This window comes from Chenopodium quinoa, unplaced genomic scaffold, assembly GCF_001683475.1.
Source record: "Chenopodium quinoa cultivar QQ74 unplaced genomic scaffold, ASM168347v1, whole genome shotgun sequence".
Lineage (NCBI taxonomy): Eukaryota > Viridiplantae > Streptophyta > Magnoliopsida > Caryophyllales > Amaranthaceae > Chenopodium > Chenopodium quinoa.
In genome coordinates, this window is record NW_018743212.1 from 3,181,313 (window position 1) to 3,200,004 (window position 18,692).

General features: G+C 35.2%; 3 protein-coding genes across 4 annotated transcripts; 1 reads left to right on the forward strand and 2 right to left on the reverse strand.

Annotated features, from left to right (window-relative positions):
* Positions 1-448: 448 nt before the first annotated feature.
* LOC110734445 (heat stress transcription factor A-2c-like) lies at positions 449-7,092 on the reverse strand. Of its 2 annotated transcripts, XM_021914601.1 has the most exons (4): positions 5,962-7,092; positions 4,357-5,215; positions 4,050-4,271; positions 449-3,948 (listed from the first exon to the last, which is right to left on the reverse strand). In XM_021914601.1, exons 1-2 carry the CDS (start codon positions 6,271-6,273, stop codon positions 4,373-4,375), a joined length of 1,155 nt encoding a protein of 384 aa, XP_021770293.1. In that variant the 5' UTR covers positions 6,274-7,092; the 3' UTR covers positions 449-3,948; positions 4,050-4,271; positions 4,357-4,372. The 2 variants fall into 2 exon arrangements, with proteins under 2 accessions (XP_021770293.1, XP_021770292.1); XM_021914600.1 differs by having other exon boundaries at positions 4,050-5,215.
* A 2,176-nt stretch (positions 7,093-9,268) lies between these two features.
* LOC110734627 lies at positions 9,269-13,715 on the forward strand. Its single transcript, XM_021914785.1, has 4 exons — positions 9,269-9,734; positions 9,982-12,176; positions 12,271-13,569; positions 13,660-13,715. Exons 1-4 carry the CDS (start codon positions 9,710-9,712, stop codon positions 13,708-13,710), a joined length of 3,570 nt encoding a protein of 1,189 aa, XP_021770477.1. The 5' UTR covers positions 9,269-9,709; the 3' UTR covers positions 13,711-13,715.
* A 491-nt stretch (positions 13,716-14,206) lies between these two features.
* Positions 14,207-14,853, reverse strand: LOC110734446. Its single transcript, XM_021914602.1, has 2 exons — positions 14,664-14,853; positions 14,207-14,523 (listed from the first exon to the last, which is right to left on the reverse strand). Exons 1-2 carry the CDS (start codon positions 14,826-14,828, stop codon positions 14,221-14,223), a joined length of 468 nt encoding a protein of 155 aa, XP_021770294.1. The 5' UTR covers positions 14,829-14,853; the 3' UTR covers positions 14,207-14,220.
* Between the last annotated feature and the right edge of the window lie 3,839 nt (positions 14,854-18,692).

Genomic DNA, 18,692 nt, shown 5'->3' on the forward strand with positions numbered 1-18,692 from the left:
TTCCTGTGAACTCTTCATTGCCCGGTCTGCCCGGGCAAGCCATGCCCGGTCGGGCACTCCACATAAATTGCAGTTCTTGGCTATCAACTCTTCCGAATCTACTAAAAACACGTCCAATTGCCTAGAAACGCTTCATATTCCTGAAAAGCTTACTAAAACAATCGAATACACTAAAGAAGAGATTGTTAGCAAGAAATGGCTCCGTAGAGCTCAAAACCATATAAAATTACTAAGTAAAACCGGGGAAAACCATTGTATAAAACACGTATATCAGTGTGCCAAATTCAAGTTTTAGTGTGCCAAAAAAAAAAAAAAAAAGGTATATTGTATGAAATTAAATCATAATCAAGAAATGAATAGTGCATTGATAACATTTGTGAAGTATGTGAACCATGCATGCAAAGTTGCAACTAATGTTAATACAAATATACAATTAAGAATGAAATTTCTTAAAATAAAAAATAAAATAAAAAAATAAATAAAAAAATAAAAAAATAAAGAATGAAATTTCTTTAAGTTGGTTGTCATTAAATGTATATTTACGAGTCTACATGTTGGCCTTTGTAAGAATTGTAGCTAATTATTTGATATATCCAGAGATTAACAATAACATTATACGTACCTCTAATCAAATAGGTTTACATGCATGATATCATTAGCTAAACATAAGATAATTGATGATAAAAGTATGTGTAATATTGTCCGAGCCACACAGTAGTTACAACTAAAAAAGGGAGAGTATATGCACTAAGAAACTAAGCAAGTAAATGGTCAAACACAGTACAACATTTAACTACGCAATGCATAATATGCTTCTTCAATGTTACAATTTACTACACACCTAGGCTAAAATGCAGCGAGAGTAACTGATAACCTAACTACTATTGACCTTATATTATAGGCTTATAGTAATTAATAAGAGTCTCAAAACAACTCCTTTTTAGATTATCAAAAAGAAAAGAACACACTAACTATAGTACGAAGTATGTATAATGTTTGTTATATGATGAACTAATATGATCATACTATTAATCATCTGCGGTCAAGTAAGGTCCTATTCTTTTGAGCTTCTGACAGAGCAGAGCAGAGCAGAGCAGAGCAAAGCAGATTTCAGTAGAGCAGAGCAGAACAACTCAAAAGAACAGGGTCTCAAGTGGATCAGAGATCGATATGCTTATTATTAGCTAGCTCTCCCTCCCTAGTTCGTTGCGAGGGTCACTTGATAGTTAACAACTTTACACCAACCTGTCGAAAAGATGAAGCGTACGTGCCTGAATTGAACTCAAAAATCATCTCTTGAGCATGATGAAATTCTAAATCTTATAAGTAGCAAACTCAATGTCAATTTGAAAGTCCGAGACCGCCACAAATTAGCTCTAACTAGCACATGCATTAGACAAAGGCATCAATCGAAATTATGGAATATACCTTGACACATGATCGTAATATATCGAAAGGGAGTCAAAAACATAGGCCACAATGTCTCCTCTAATTATTGAAAAGAGTTGGTAACGGGATGACAATTTAATCCGAATCTAGAACAAAAATAATCATATCCAAACCCAAATATTAATCAAGGCCAAGTAGTAACTCTGTAAATGTGAACGTGTCCAACATTTTCTAAGTTGCTAGGCCGGGCCCAATTCAAGTTACAGATCACGGGCCTAGTGGGTGGCCCATAAGAGATTGTCTTTTGTGGATTTGGTCAATTACAAGGCCCAATCCATTTTTGTTGGTGTACTTTTTTTTTTTTTTTTTTTTTTTTGGGTATGGATCCATTTTTGTTGGTTTTACTAGCTTGTTTGGACCAGTTTTTTCACCTGCTAAAATTTTATTTTTTTTATCCTTTTTCCAAATGGTTGTGATATACTTCTGCGAATTGGAATTTGGCTATAGATATCAGCAAATTCCACAAAAGTTTTAGGTATTCTTCCTTGATTTTGCTAGATTATGTAGTACGAACTACAGAATAATATTTCTTTTTTATTGACTTTAGGATTCACTCCGTGCCTCACTGCCTAAGCCTAATAGAGTAATAGGCTACATATGGACATCGTTTTATAAATCATTTTTCAGTGATAGACATTGTAAGTTCATCCCGTGCATTTTTTTAAGTTGATTCATGTTTGCCAACATCTAAATATTACTAAGTCTTTACATCTTATCCTCCCTACATGTCTATATCAATTCATTTGAATGGTTTGATTCTCCATAGTAAATGAATGAACATTGAATTCATTCGTCAAACCTCTAATATTTGTTCTTCAACCAAATATGGCACAACAATATGAATTTGCTAGAAATAATTTCTAATGAATTTAAATCAATATTATAGTGAATTACTCACTTTGACAATGACAAGTGTAATTACGATAAAAAGAGACTATATAATTAACCTGCGTTAAATATCTAGTTAACAACTCGATTTATTTTATAATAATGGAGTTATAAATATAAAAACGCGGGAGACTAATGTTTACAACCAAATCAAATCAACCATCTTGCAAAGAATTTGACAAAGGCCTTGAAAGGAGTTGTTTATGATTACAAATAGCTACTAATCTGTCACCTTTCCATCTCTAGTAAGTCAAAGTCAAACGAATTTAGCAGTGTACTTAATACAAAGATTAGTTTAGAAATTTTAAATTCATTGAACAGTAAGATATAGTCTATACTAGTTACCATTGACTAAATCGAATTCTAAAATTTAGGAAGATTTGGTCTTCCTAGATAATAATTAATAACACACCTGTTATTATGTAGTACTTGCAGTGTTAGCAGCTAATGTAATCCACTATATATTGATTATTATTGGATTTTAAATAAAAATCTTTACTAAGGAGAGCAACAAGGAATCATAGCCCCCACAAATTCTATAAAAAGTTGGGGTAAATTTGCTTGCTTTGCTATCCCTAATCCTCTCAAATTTTCAGTACATTTGTAACGTAAAATGTATCGTATACAACATGTTTAGTCACCCCAAATCATATAATAGTCAACTTTACAGATAATTGGCTTTAATGTAATTTGGGAATACTGAACAAGTTATATACGATACACTCATTTAATTTCTAGTTTCACCCCTATAACATTGACATTTGATACATCTTCTAATCTTGGCTACTAGAGGTATCCTTTTCTCTCAATGTGGTAATGTAGAGTTTTGTGCACTAGGTAAAACTCAACAGCTAATATCATCTTACATCCCCCCTCTCCAAAATTTTCCCCACCACAATTCCCCTCTCACCAGTCCCTCATCACCACCACAACTCTCCCTTGCAAATCACCATCTCGCAGACTCACACCCAAGGCCCCCACCCGCGGACAAAGGTCACACTCCCCCTCCACAATTGTAGCCAAGTCCTTGACTTAGTGAGCACTTGGCATCCTCACTGCAACCATCTCTCGACAACTTTTTCAAAAAAGTAAATACAAGGGGATCGACAAGAGTTTTTTCTCCAACAAACCCATGGGGAAACATATAAGACCCATGGCCACTACATAGGTCTTATTCATATAACAATATGCCCCATAAGCTAGGGTGCTAGACGAACAAGTCCATGCCCAAAGGATAACACGTGGATTTTGTTCATCCCCTCATGGGCTTGTGAAAAAACTTCCATCAAACTCTTTTCGAATAAAAAAAAACACGTCGAAAACAGCAGCAGCAGTGGGGATGTGGTGTAGGGGGAAGGGGTGGAAGGAGAGAAAGTGTTAGGGGTCTAATCACTAATGGGGGTGATAGGGACATTGTGGAAAAAGAAATGACTGGTGTGTGATACTTGCAATTTACAAGGCAGTGAATAAACCAGGATTCCCCAGCTGAACCCTGACCAAAAGCCACAAAACTTTAAAAATTTTCAACCAGAAATTAAACTACCATGTTCTCAATCTTGTTGATTTGTTGGCACAGCAAGCTCTTTTCGATTTGAACTTCATCCAATCAATCTACATGTTAATAAAGCAAAACCGAATTATTGGAAAATCTTATGTAACCAACTGTTTAGACAGAAAAATATTACTGAAAGAAATTAATTTAAAGTAGCAACCTTTGCACAATTTTGGTGCAAATAACTTCAACTTAGCTTCTACATTCTGAAATATTCCTGCATTCCTACAATATGTAAACACAAATGAGAAGGAACATTCGACAAGTCGAAAGACTTGAACCGAAAAACAAAGAGAGGAATCATTAGAAAAAGACTTGAAAAGCAGTTTAAATCTTCCTCTAAATAGTTATTGTTGGCTGCAGATTGGTTCTTCCCCCTCTCCTGTAAATGAAACAAACACATCAAGCTACACAAAAACATGGAAAATATGATTAATTAAGCAAGCACCAACTAATTAAGATCCTACCATAGAAATGAACCATCTACTTGGGGCTTGAACCTAAGTACCCCAATCTATCAGCTAGCACATTCACATCCTCCTGCTCTTCGCCTCCTTGATCACTAGAGGCGGCAGCCTTAACCCTTTCATTTAGTAACTCCTCCCAAAATTCCTCATCGAGTTCTTTATCATCACCTTCAAATTGGTCCAAACCACCACGCTCTTCCTCCCCCAGCTCGGTCCCTCCCCTACTATACCCTTGCATCTCAAGGGCTAACGCCTCAAGCTCAGAAACCGGACCAAGAGGATCATATTGATCATACCCATAAGAACCACCAAAGTCTAATGGCTCAGCCTTAACATGTCCCATTCCTAAAGGTACACTACTACCACTTGTTACACTTGCATACCTACTTGACTCCCCACTGTGTAAATGACCCTTTTGCCCTTGATCAATAGGCCTCCTCCTTTTCTTGCTTAATGCTTCCTCAAGTTCTTTCCTTTTCTCCTTTTGTTGGACTAACTGTTGGAGAAATGCAGGGTTTTGCATTGCCCTTGCTAAAAAGCTCATCATTTGTTGTTGCTTTATCTCAGTAGCTTGTAATCTTTGTTCCATTGCTTGTAAGAATGATCTTGTGTTCTGTTGTTGTTGTCTTAGCTTCACTAATTCCATCATTAACACTTGTTTATCGCGTCGCAATCGATCCACTTCACCATCAACCCCAAATCTTCCTAGCTCTACACAAGGGTCTATCACTCCCTGTTGAGAAAACATAGGATTAGATGAGTGTTTCCTTCTCCTTATGTTCTTCAGTTGATGCTTTTGCCCCTTTAAAAACCCTTCATTTGCAAATTCCCATCTATCAGGATCAATCTTCCTAAAACCCTGCAAAATTTCGAACAACAATTTTGTAAATATCAAGTTAATCAAATTACTAGAAATAAATAACCGGTTTATAGAGACATTTTTAAGTAATTTGAGACGGATGGAGTATTAACCAAAATGTCCATATTACAAACATCATTTTCCATCAAGAGAAGTCGGCAGCAGTAAAAAGTCAAAATTATTAAATTACATCAAGCAAAGTTGCAAAATATTTTATTAAAATCTAAGGACCCGCATCTAGAATTTTTGCTATTTCAAATTTAGTCATGAGATTAAATAAGATAATAGGACAAACTCAAAAAGAATCATCGGGTAGATTTCACATGATCAAGAAAGGAAAGTTGCATTAAAATATTCAACCACATTACTAAAGTTAATTGACAAGTTGCCGACTCATTTCACTAAAAATCCCATTAACATTTTTATTAAATTTTTTTAATTGCTAACAAATCCAATTCTAATTCCAGCACATCAAAATATCACAACAAATCAAGAAAGAGAAAGACAATGAGACAGGTGGCTTTTGTCGAGAGGTGAATTTTAATCAACTTTTGTCTTTACTAATTATAATATTAATCAACTTCTGCCCCTTGCTAATTGTGTCATTGACTCCATAAAACTAGACATTTAATTAGCATATAATATCGTATTTGGAAAAGAACGGTTATGAAATATGCAATCCTTGTAACGCGTTAAGTCGCAAACTAAATGGTACAAGTAAAAAGGAATGGGATAAGAGTACTTACATAAGTATTAAGCTGCCTGACAAAGCTAGAGAAATTATTATGCTTGAAATTTCTAGGAAGTAAACCAGAAGCAAAAGCATGAGGATCCCAAACCACAAAGCTTTGACCTCCTCTGTTCCAGGACACTATATTATCAGTACTTGGATCATCAACTATTTCATAAGTTTTCGTTAAAAATGGAGGTGGGCCCACTTCATGTAATCCTTCTCTAGGCTGAGGTGCCGGAAAATTCCTTGAAATCTCGCCGGAAAATGTCAACGTCGTTGAGCTCGATTCTGGGAACTCTTTTTTAACTGGATATAACGGATTCATAGTCGAAATTTATAATTCAAAGGTTGAATTTTTCTGGGTAAGCTTTACTTTTGGTGATTAGTCAAAGAAAAAAGCAAATTTTTTTCAAAGATTGAGTCACAATGTGACTCAAATTGAAGTGAAACAATTGAAATTGAAGCAAACCCGGATGAAATTCAATTCTTTAAATTGAAAGAGAATTTAGCAAAAACCAAGATTGAATTTGATCAAATTTGTACAGAAAATATCAAAATCAATAACTTAAAAGACAAGGGAAGAAAAGAGAAAAATTAGAAATTAGAGAAAAACAGAAGGAAGCTTTGATTGGTATATATAGAAGAAGAGAAATTGAGAGAAAGAAGAAGAAATTTGAAGAAACAAGTTGTATAATTTTTGGAAGACAGTAAGACATGCTCTGTTTTAGCTCTGCTTGGAAAGAAGAAGGTAGGTTTTGGCAGTTACTGTTGATTTGTTGGGGGAGATTATGTGATTAATAAGGTTGAGGGGATATCAAAAGTGTGACAATTGGACCCTTAAATAGAAACTTATATAACCTATGATATTAATTAAAATATAATTTTGAGTAGAAAGTTCTAGAGTTTAGAAGGGATGGAGGAAGGAACCATCTAAAATAGCAAAGGCTTAATATTTTATTTGTGGATTTGGGTAGGTGTACTTTTTTAATTTGTTAAATTTTTTATTTTTTTGGTTGATATATTGGGATGGGGAGCCTTGGAAAGTTCTGGAATTTATTCAGGAAGGGGAGCAAAAAATAAAAATTAAAAAAAAAAAATACTTGTTTTGCTGAGTCATGCTGACCATGCTAATGTGGAGGGGGTTATTATCCAACAGGAAAGAAAAAAAAAAAAAAAAAAAAAAACGAGGAATAAAGAATTGTTATTTTGAGCAATTTGATTGGTGTAGATAGGAGAAAATGCCCCACCAGTAATTGGGGGTCATATAAAATAACTAAATAAGGTGCTCATTACTGAAGTACTGATCACAACTTCACAAGGTTCTAGGTTTTTTTCGAGTAATTATTTTTTATTTATTTTTTTGAGTTTTGTTTTGGGTTACCCCCAAAAAAGGCACTTTGAAAAGGGAAAAAAATTAATTAAAAAAAGGGTTGGGAAGCAAGAAAATAAAAGGTACTCCATGTTAATGAGAGACAGATATTAACGAAAGCTGATTTGCAGACTTGACATTGTTGAAGAATGGGAAGTTATGGGCAATTTCATGATTGAATTGATTGTTTCTAGTCCATGTTTTATTTTTTATAAATAAAAAGAGCACAAAAAAAAAAAAAAAAATTCTCCTCTTTGCCAAACAAAAAAAAAAAAACAAAAAAAAAAACAGCAATTTCTTAAAAATTTCATCATTTTGATTAGACATATTTGTCAATTAGACTATAACTAGTTTAGCTCCCGTACAATGTACGATTTAACAAAAAACACACAATTAATTGAAATACTTTGTATCACATTGAATATTAATCAAAATTATAAGACAAAATAATCAATAACTGCACACATTCAAAAAAAAAAAAAAAAGTTAAATATTGAAATAAGAAAGAGGCAACAAAACTACATAATTGAGGAAGAAGAAAAGCAATAAGGGTTTTAGTTGGGGGGAATGAATAGATGGAAGGATTTAGCACAAAAAGAAAAAAAAAATTATTAAAATGGTGTAATCAATACATTTAGGCGGGAATATTTTTTATGAGAGCATGACATGTGTACAATTTAAGAAGGGAATAATGTCAAGGGTTTCTATTTTAGTATTAGTTATATAGATTATCTTATTAAATTTATAAAAAAAAAAACATTGTATTTTGAAAATATATGCTTAGAGGTGTATTACAACAATAATTAATAGTATAAAATTTATTTTCAAATAATAGCTAACAAATAAACGTGTAAGTTAATATAGAAATAGAGTAAAATGTTAAAAAAAAAAAAAATGTGCAGTTATTTAGGATTGGACGATAATAAATAATTAATGTACCCTCTATCTTATTTTACTTTACACATTTCATAAAAAAAAAACCCCCTTACAAAAGTTGGTCAAGAAAATAACACGATTTTTAAAAAATAATCTCATCCATTTTATATTGACCTTAAACATTTTATAGCTACAAAAATTATGTAACTATTGCAAAATTTTCCTAGCACACTTATCGTTGCTAAAGAGTAAGAAATTATGACCAATTTCAACACTATATTGATTATTTCTCCTCCTTATTTTTAATGACTACCATAGAATTTTCACACCAACCATCATATAATTACTATAATCAACATTGTAAAAAGGCAAGGACAAATGCTACAACAAATGGCACACAAACGCAAGTACTCCGTAGGCAACTCCCAAAAACAATGGTCACGTACTCACGTATACTAGGATGTCACATTTCTATAAAACCATAACCAATCGAGTCATCTACTCAATTCATGTCATACCATTAATTATGGGGTTTTGGACTAAAGTAATGTTTAGTTCAACTTATTTTCCGGTAAAAATAATAATAGTTCCACAGAAAGCCAAAAATTGAGCAAAAGAAAAATACCCTTGGAAGGTTGTAAATGAGGCCTTTGAGTTTTATCAGCTTCTCAATGCATCCTACGCTCCATTTTTTGCCCTCATACTCCGCCCTTTCGTCGTCGATATCCACCGTCGTTAATTATTGAATCCCAAATCCAAATTTCAGGGAGAAGACGAAGAATTTGAAGGAAATGTTTGATGAACCATTTTGTCAATTTTCAGCGTTTGAACTAGATAATCGAATTTCTTTGTTGAGAAGAGAAATTAGGGTTTTGAGGGGACTGTGTTTGGAGATTTTTGGAAGCAAATATAGTAATTGATTAAATCCTATTTTGCTCTCCATTGAAGAACATTATGGGGTTAGCAAGGGTTTTGGTTTGACATATCACACAAAATTCCGAAAAATAAATTATTACTCCAATATTCTATTTTTTTGCTTAAAAAAAAAAGTTGCAATAAGAAATTGGGAAATTTGCCCAAAATAACACGAACTTTGGCCGGTTCGCCAATAATAACACCACCTTTGAGTTATTCCAAAATAACACCAACTTTGGGGGGTGTCTTCCAAAAATGGTACAAAAAAAATGGTAACCGGATTTAGGAGGTAATATTGCTGACGTGTGTTATGTCTTTGCCAGGTTGTGCGTTGCTTCCCCTTAACCATCCAACGTGTAATTAAATTTTGCACACCTAACTCCTGTCTCCCTCTTTAATTCATTTCCCTCCATATTTCACTCTCTTTCTTCGTCTTCGAACCATTTTATCAGAGGATCTCAGAGCATATTCAATTCCTCATTTCGTCATTTCCCTTTGAAATAATCAGAACTCAATTCCGAAATTCTACTGCTCCCAAAGAAAATTGCATTGAAGTGAAGTGAAGAGAAGAGTGAAAAAGTTGCGATCTTTGGTTCCCAAAATGCCCAGAAAGACGAAGAAGAAAGGTTCGTGTTTTTTTAATTTCTTTGTTTTGTTTGAATTATGATTGTTGGGTGGATTTTATGTGTTCTAATTTGAATATGGATGTTCGTATGTTTAATTATGCTGGTAATTGTTAAAGTAGGTTTAATAATTAGGTTGATTTGTATGGTGAATTATGTTGTTCACTCGATAAATTTTCTTGTTAATTGCTGAATTAGGGTTAATTACTTGAGTGTTTGTTTGTAGTCTAATTGAGTTGTTTAATTCTAGGGTCTGCTGCAAATACTCATGTTTTTGATAATGTGACTGTTCGATTCTGGTATGGGGGTCAATTTAAGCATGTTCGTAATGGTGAAATGGTGTATAAGGGTGGGAGTTATATTAACTTTGATGTTGACCCAGATGAACTTTGTTACTGGGACTTAAGGGATTATGGTAGTAAGTGTGGGCTTGCTCATGTGGATGCTTTGTTTTACCAAATGCCTGGGTTAAATATTGAGAAAGGTTTGAGAGTAATTCAAGGGGATGCTGAGGTGTTAGAGATGGGTAAGTTAGCTGTTGTAAATAGGAGTATTGTTGTGTATGCAGTTCAGTTTGAGAGAGAAGTGGGAGAAGGTTCAAATCCTGAAGTTGTGGAAGTTGATGTGGGCAACACAAGTCAGAAAAGTACTTTGTTGAATGCTGACCCCAAAGTTACCATATCCAAAACAACAGGCAAGGTACTTGAGAAACCCCCACCCAAACTGAACAAAAGAAAAAAATTGACCACAAGGAAGGGACCACAAACACAGGTGGTGAAACCCTCATTGACTGAAGAAGATGCTTCCACTTCACCTATAAAAGCATCTACCACATCACCCAAAAAAGCATCTATAACTTTACCAGAAAAAGCATCTGACCTTCCCCAAAAAAAAACAAAAAAACAGACTCAACCCCCCTTGAAAATCACTTCAGAAACTCAACCCTTCACTCAAAACCAGTCTCTTCATCTTTCTCAATTCCCATCCTTAGAGTTTGTTTCTACTGGTGAGTTGCCTGATGTTAACACAGATTTCAATGATGAATTTGAGTGGGAGGATGACAGACCAGAGAGCCCTTTGAAATGGAATGAATTAGTTGCTGATGATGAGTCTAGTGATGACAGTGATCCATTATATGATCATGAGTATCAGAAGTTTTGTGAGGGTGGGGAGTTTGAAGATGATGATGAAGATGATTTTCAGTTTGAGGTAGATGAGAGCATAGAGAAAGAGAAGGAAGGTGATTTTAGTCTATCTGACATAGATCTAGAAGGTGAAGGTGAAGATCTAGAACAAACTGATTTCTTTGAAGATGAATCTGATGACATTGATGATGAGATTATTGAAGCAAGGGATAGAGTAAAGAGGGTTAATACAAAGTTACTTGAGATAGTGAAGGGATTGCAAGAAAAAGTTTGTAAGGAGAAGGAGAAGGAAAAGGCAGTTGATGAGGAGAGGGAGTTTGAAGTTGATGAAGAGAGGGAGAACTCAGTTCATGAAGAGGTTGCAAGGGATGTAAACCTAAGTGACTGTGATGAAGATAATGACATTGATACACCACCTGGTAGTAGTGATGAATTAGAAGGGAAAAAGGGAGAGTTAGTGAGCCATGAAACTGATTTCAGTAAGTTTCATTGGAAGGTTGGTCAGAGGTTTGCTAATGCCAGTGACATTAAGGATGCTGTCACTAAGTATGCTGTATTACAGGGTAGAGATCTAAAGTATAGTGTGAGCTGGAAAAACAGACAAAGGTTGGGAGTGAAATGTGTTGGTGAATGTCCATTTTATTTATATTTTTCTGTGCATTCTAGAGATGCAACTTGGCTAGTGAAGAGAGTAGTTGGAAATCACACATGCCATAGGAACATGAATAGTAACAGGCAGTTGAAGTCCAGTTGGGTGGCTAGGCAGTTGCTTGATGTGTTCAAAGCTAGGCCACATTGGCCAGCTAAGGAGATTGTAGACACTGTAAGGAGGTCTTACAGAATGATTGTCAGTAGAGATTTTGCTTACAAAGTAAAATACCATGCACACAAGATGTTACATGGCTCTATGAAAGAGCATTATATGAAGGTGGAGAGGTACTTGAAGGCATTGAAGGAAGCAAGTCTTGAAACAGTGTTGGACTTGGTAGTTGCTCCACAACCTCAGAGTTCTACCCCAATGTTTAGTAGGATGTTCACTTGCTTTGATGGAGTTAAGCAAGGGTGGACAGCAGGGTGTAGGAGAGTGATAAGTGTGGATGCTGCATTTTTGAAGACATTTCTTGGGGGTCAGATATTAACTGCTGTTTCCAGGGATCCCAATGAACAGATGTTCCCCATTTGTTGGGCTGTTGTGGAAGGGGAGAACAATCTGTCTTGGGAATGGTTCTTTAACCACTTAAAGAATTGCCTAGATCTTGGACAAGGAGAAGGGATAGCTATTATTTCAGATGAGCATCAGGTATAAGTCATTAATTTGTGTAATATGTTATCTCATTTAATGATGATGATTGATGATGATTGACATTAACTGGTTCTTTTTTTTTGGTACACAGGCTATCTTACATGCTGTAAGTGTTGTTCTTCCTAAGGCTGAACATAGGCACTGTGCAAGGCATATTTTTGCCCTCTGGCACAGAACCTACAAGGGAGATGAGATGAAGCTTTTGTTTTGGAAGATAGCAAAGGCCTATAACCAGGCTGATTTCAATGAAGCAATGGATGAGTTGAGACAGATTGATGAAGAGGCTGCCCTTGCAATAACAAGGTACAATCCTCAGTTCTTCTGTAGGGCATTCTTACAGGAAGACATCAAATCTGAGGCCATTACTAACAATATGGCTGAAACATTTAATGCTTATATCATTAATGCTAGGACTAAACACATAATTTACATGTTAGAGGAAATTAGAGTTGCATTGATGCAGAGGTTAGTAAAAAAAAGACATGAGATGGAAAAATGGACCTCTTTGCTATGCCCTAGGATACAAGCTAGGTTAGAAAAGGAGAAAGAGAAAGCTGCTGATTGTGAAGTCTTGCCTTCTTCTGTGAGTCAGTTTAATGTTAGGTATTATTTGGATCAGTTGAATGTAGATTTAGTTGCTAGAACTTGTAGTTGTAGAAAATGGAATATGGTAGGCATTCCTTGCTGTCATGCCATAGCTTGCATTTATTTTGTGAACCAAGAACCTGAGGTATTTGTTGATGAATGTTACAAAGTTGAGACTTATAAGAAGGCCTACAGTGGTTGTATACCTCCATGTGAAGGTGAGAGGTATTGGCCAAGATGTCCATGCAATTTGGACCCCCCTCCTATCAAGATAGGTCCTGGTAGGCCAAGAAAGAACAGAATTAAGCACCCTCTTGAGAATCCTAAGAAGCCAGGGTCATTGAGTAGGGCAGGAGTAGAAATGACTTGTAGCATATGCAAGAAGAAGGGTCATAACAAGAGAGGCTGCAAAGACAAGGATTCTGTTGTCCCTGATGAACCAGCACCCAAAAGACCCAAGGGAAGACCAAGAAAGACTGCCCCATCTACTGATGTAACCTCACATGCCCCATCTACACAAGCAACCCCAACACCCACCCTGACACAGACTGCATCATCTTCAACTCCTGCAACACAATTTGCCCACCATACTGCTACTGCACAGCCAACTCAACTAGGCAGGGGTGGAAGAATGATACTTGGAGGTCAAGGTGCTAGAAGTGTCAGTCAAAGCAGCACCAGAGGAAGAAGCTCGGCTGGTAGAGGGTCTACAACTACAAGTAGGGGAAGAGGAAGGGGAAGGGGAAGAGCACAACCATCAGGAATTGGGATAATGTTTGCTGATGATGGAAGCCCAATTGTTACAGTAAGAATTAGTACTCCCCCTTTCATTTTTGTGTTTGCTTTGTTTTTTTTTTTGGAAAATAAGCCAATAACTTTGTAATTTGTGTGGCAGGCACCAAGTACCAGACCAAACACAAGATCTATCTCCCAGATGCAGCAGTGATCAAGTGAAGATCTTATGTGCCCCATTTCTTTTGTACTTACTAAGTATGCTTTTGGTCTAAGTGTGTAATTTGTCAAACAATTTAGTTGTTAAACAATGTTAGAGATCTTATGTAATTAAGTATTGGAAACAGTTGCAGGTATTTTGGAAACAGTTGCATGCATTATTGAAACATTTGCAGGCATTATAACAGTTCTGCCTTTGTCTTTTGATATTGCTGTGGTTGTGTTTTTCAATTTGTGCAAATAATTTGTGGTCTTTTAACATTGCTCTGGTTTTGTTTGTTTTTCATTTTGTGCAAATAATTTGGGAAATTTGTGGTCTTTTGATCTAGCTCTGGTATGTCAATTGTACACTGCTATTGCAATTATGATGAAAATCAATTAAGTACAAAATACAACAGCAAACATTACTCATTAAACATTCAATTAAGCATCCATTAATCAATTACACTGATTGCTTTTTATTTCCACATAAAACATTCAACATACATCCTCATTTCTTCCTTAATCAATAAAGGAAGATTACAACACCAAACAACAACCAAGAAAACAACAATGCTAAGTACAACGTTTTTTCATTCCTACCACACTTCATTAAATCAATCTTCATTACAACTATTTCATTCTTCAACCCTATGATGTCTTCCTCCAATTTTCCTTTCTTTAATTGCAATTTCTTTATTTTCTCATGTGCGATTTTTTGTTCAACCTGTAACTCACCAATTACGGTTTCCTTTTCCAACAACTTCACTTCATAATCTTCCATCTCAGCCTGCTCATTCACCCACTTGAAAAAATCACATTGAGTGTCCTGCATCCAGTAAATATGAACAATAAACAACACCAAATTAGGGTAATTACAATTACATATCCCCAAATTACAATAAACAAAAAAAGATGCAATAAACAAAAAAAGATGCAATAAACATAGGACAATCAATCACAACTTACTGGCCACATAGGGCAGCCGTAGAACTTCATCCCCAAATTAGGGCCTTTTCTCACAGTTTTAATCAAAGCTTCATTCCCACAATTGCAACGAATTTTCGAATTACCCATCCTTTTTATGCTAGAGGATGAACATGATTGGTTCGAAATTGACCTTCTTGTAGCCATTGATTAATTTTTTAAGAGCACTAAAATTGATACAACACGAACGATTAAAGAGAGATGAAGAGCAGAGGAAAACAAAGAACTTGAAGATGAAGAAGGAGCAACAAATTAAGAGAGAGGAAAACAAAGAAACAGAGGAAGAAGATGGAGCAACGACTACTGAGAGAGGAACAACAGAGAATGAAGAAGAAGGAAGAATAAAGGGCTTGGCATTTTTTTCTAACGGTTATAAAGAAGAAGAAAGAACACGTTGGATGGTTAAGGGGAAGCAACGCACAACCTGGCAAAGACATAACACACGTCAGCAATATTACCTCCTAAATCCGGTTACCATTTTTTTTGTACCATTTTTGGAAGACACCCCCCAAAGTTGGTGTTATTTTGGAATAACTCAAAGGTGGTGTTATTATTGGCGAACCGGCCAAAGTTCGTGTTATTTTGGGCAAATTTCCCTAAGAAATTCCAATGTGTTTTTTTTTTTTTTTTTTCGTATTAAAAAAGTTTTTATAGTATTGACAGGTGTAATCTAAAAATGATTTTGAGGATTACTTTAGTATATTATACTCCAGAAACTTTGATCTGAAAAAACTCATCAAATAGAACAAGTGAAATTAGAACGTGTGATTATCATGAATGACCCGTATTGATGAGTCGGACTCACGGTGAGTTCAATACATCTGACATTAATAATCTAATATCTGACATTAAATTATTGGATTATTAATATCAGATATTAGATTATTAATATCAGATATTAGATTATTAATGTCAGATATTAAATTTCTCATGTTAAATATTAGATTATTAATGTCTAATATTAGATTATTAATGTCAGATATTAGATTATTAATGTCAGGTAGATTGGACTCACGATGAGTCCGATCTCACGCAAACCGTTTTCTTAGACTCTAGTGTGTCAATGTGATTTATTCAAGTAGTCACACCCTCACACCCCCAAGAGTGTTTCTTCACAAGTCTTAAATTTGTCACATTAAGGTCATAATCAAATATTATCAATCTACTACGATATTCTACTTTTAGGGCATGCTTTGATTGAGAGTGATGTATTACCGTGGTAAAAAAAACTTAAGAAAAATAATTGTGAACATACAAGGAAAAATGAGAGAATGATGGTGTGATTCAATGATTGTTAGGAAATTATATATAATGACATTATTATGAAAAGTAAAGAGAAAGGGAACTTTTATCCTCATTTGGGGGTAATAATAGTTACATCAGGGGAATGGTGAGTAACTATTATACTCATTAGGAGGGTAATGATTCCTCCATCTCTTTTTTTTTTTTTTTCTCATGTTATAGCCATTTTATTTCAGTTTACGTAAACACATTATCTCCTTCCATAATACCTCCAGTTACATATGTTATTTCTAGTTTGACTTTTATCATTTCCTTAATTTATTATCTCCAATCCAAGCATGCCCTTAAGTAGTTTTTCATATGTTGTTAAATTATATGGGAAACCATAATTTTGAATATTGGTCTTGGTTGAGTCTGTACATGAGCTAACCAAACACCTGTTCCAATAGTGCAAGGGATTAAACCTCTCACAATCATTTCGGTGCTCCAAGTATAAACACCTATGATAATGAAATCATTGGTCTATTTTTATCTTAAAACTTATATTTTGACTTAAGTGTCACAAGGGGAAAAATGCTTATCATGACATCATCTCTATATAGTGATTTTTGTTGATAAAATAACCACAAGACCTTTATTATGTGCTTGACTTTAACCTGATCAAGCAAAACATACTGCACCTATTCTTTAAATATCTCAAAATTTATATGTCACCCAGTGACACACCATACTTTAGTTGATATTATGAGATATTCATTTGTGGTTATTAACAATGCATGTGTAAGATTATAAATAAGGTAGTAGATGTCGGTAAAATACCTGTTGATTCCAATAACAAAATAAAGAAGATGAAAGGGAAAAATACTTAATAGATGATCTCAATTATACAGTTGTACCGCAGAACAGAATCTACTGCATTAGAAGCGAAATATGCCACCACCGGTACAGGTTTTCTGATGACGCACACCCCCCGATGTTAACACAACTCTCCTCGTAATTCATGTACCCGAACCCGAAGAGTGGAATTACTCAAGAACTGTTCAGATCTCAAAAGATAGGTTTGTATTTATGTGTTTAGGGTTTTTCAAACGTCGTATCATCGAAGAGACTCTCGTTTATATTTACAATGTTCCAATACAAGGAAATAAAATAAATCCAAACCACCTATCGGTTTACGTTGTGCCCAATTAAGCCCAACTGATAGCCACTTCAAATAATACTTGACGCACACGATCGTGTAGAAAAAGATACACGACCGTGTAGATGAGTTCGTATGCAAAGCCACATGACCGTGTAAAGTAAGGTACACGGCCTTGTATATCACACGATCATGTAATACAAGGTACACGACCATGTAGCGGATAGTTGTACAACAATGAGTTTTCAACCAAGGAGTTACTCTCGCTAGATCGATCGGACGAACCAACCCGTTTAAATTTGAGATAAAACCTTTCCGGTTGCATTACTCCAACAGTTGACCACATATAAACGAGGTTACTCAAGAGTAACAAAGGTACTGTCAATTCACACAAGTCGAATTTTACTACAGACATGAATAACAATACAAAACTTTGATCAACTACATAATATATACTTATCATAGAGATTGATATGGGTATGTGTATATTTGTAATATTAGTATTAGAAATACAATTATATTATGGGATACTAAATACTCCATACCTTGTAAAAATTATAACTTGGTATAGATAGTTTTTACCTTTATATTTTTTCTGTATTATAGCTGCATAATGTTAATTTTCACACAATTCACACAATTTATTTTGAGTGTATTTGTTGATTAACAGTAAAATAATGTACTTCGTATGATTTAAATTAATGCTTTTAGTTTATATTTTTAAAACAATTTTATTCATCGTAATTAAAAACATTATCTGTTAAACTTATGTATTACCGTGAAAAACGAAAGTCTGTAACTTAAAAAAATGAAGATTGTAATTAAAAACATTATCTGTTTAGCTGGGGTTATGACCCAAGCTACGCTTGGAGGAGTATGTGGGAATCAAAGGGGTTGCTTCTGGAGGGGCTAAAGTGGTGTGTTGGGACCGGGAGCTCAATAAATGTGTGGTGCGATGCCTAGCTGCCTGGAAATTCTTCGGCTATTGTTCCATCTCCCACTCCCACTAGGGATATGTCTTTGAGGGTAAGTGATTTGATTGATCGCAATTATTGCTATGCGTGGGATATGAATGTTCCGCGTAATACCTTCAATGAGGATAATATTGCAAAAATCCTTACCATTCCCTTGTCTTCAAACTGCTCCCCCCGATAGGATGTACTGGTGGTCACCAAAAGATGGCGCATATAATGTAATATCGGCTATTGGTTGTGCAAAAGGGATCCGAGTTTCGAGCAAAGTTTGGATATGTATGAGGTTTGGCGTTTGGTTTTGTCTATGGTATGCCTACTGAGTTGAAGCATTTTTTATGGAGAGCTTGTAAGGGTTTTTTGGCTGTAAAAGAGCATCTCTTCTTCCGTCGTATTACTCCGGAGAAGTCATGCTCTATATGCAATGCTCAAGAAGAAACTACAATGCACGCTATGTTTGATTGTACTGCAATGAAAGAGATCTGGCTACATACTAGCCCCTTTCTGGTTCACCTCAACCTCGCTCCTTCTCGCAGTTTTGGTGAATGGTTGCTTTGGCTATCAAAGAATGTGGCGAAGGCAGAGCTTGTTACCATGGCTGCCCTCGCGTGGGCTACGTGGCATTGCAGGAACATGGTTATTTTTTAGCAAAATTCGTTT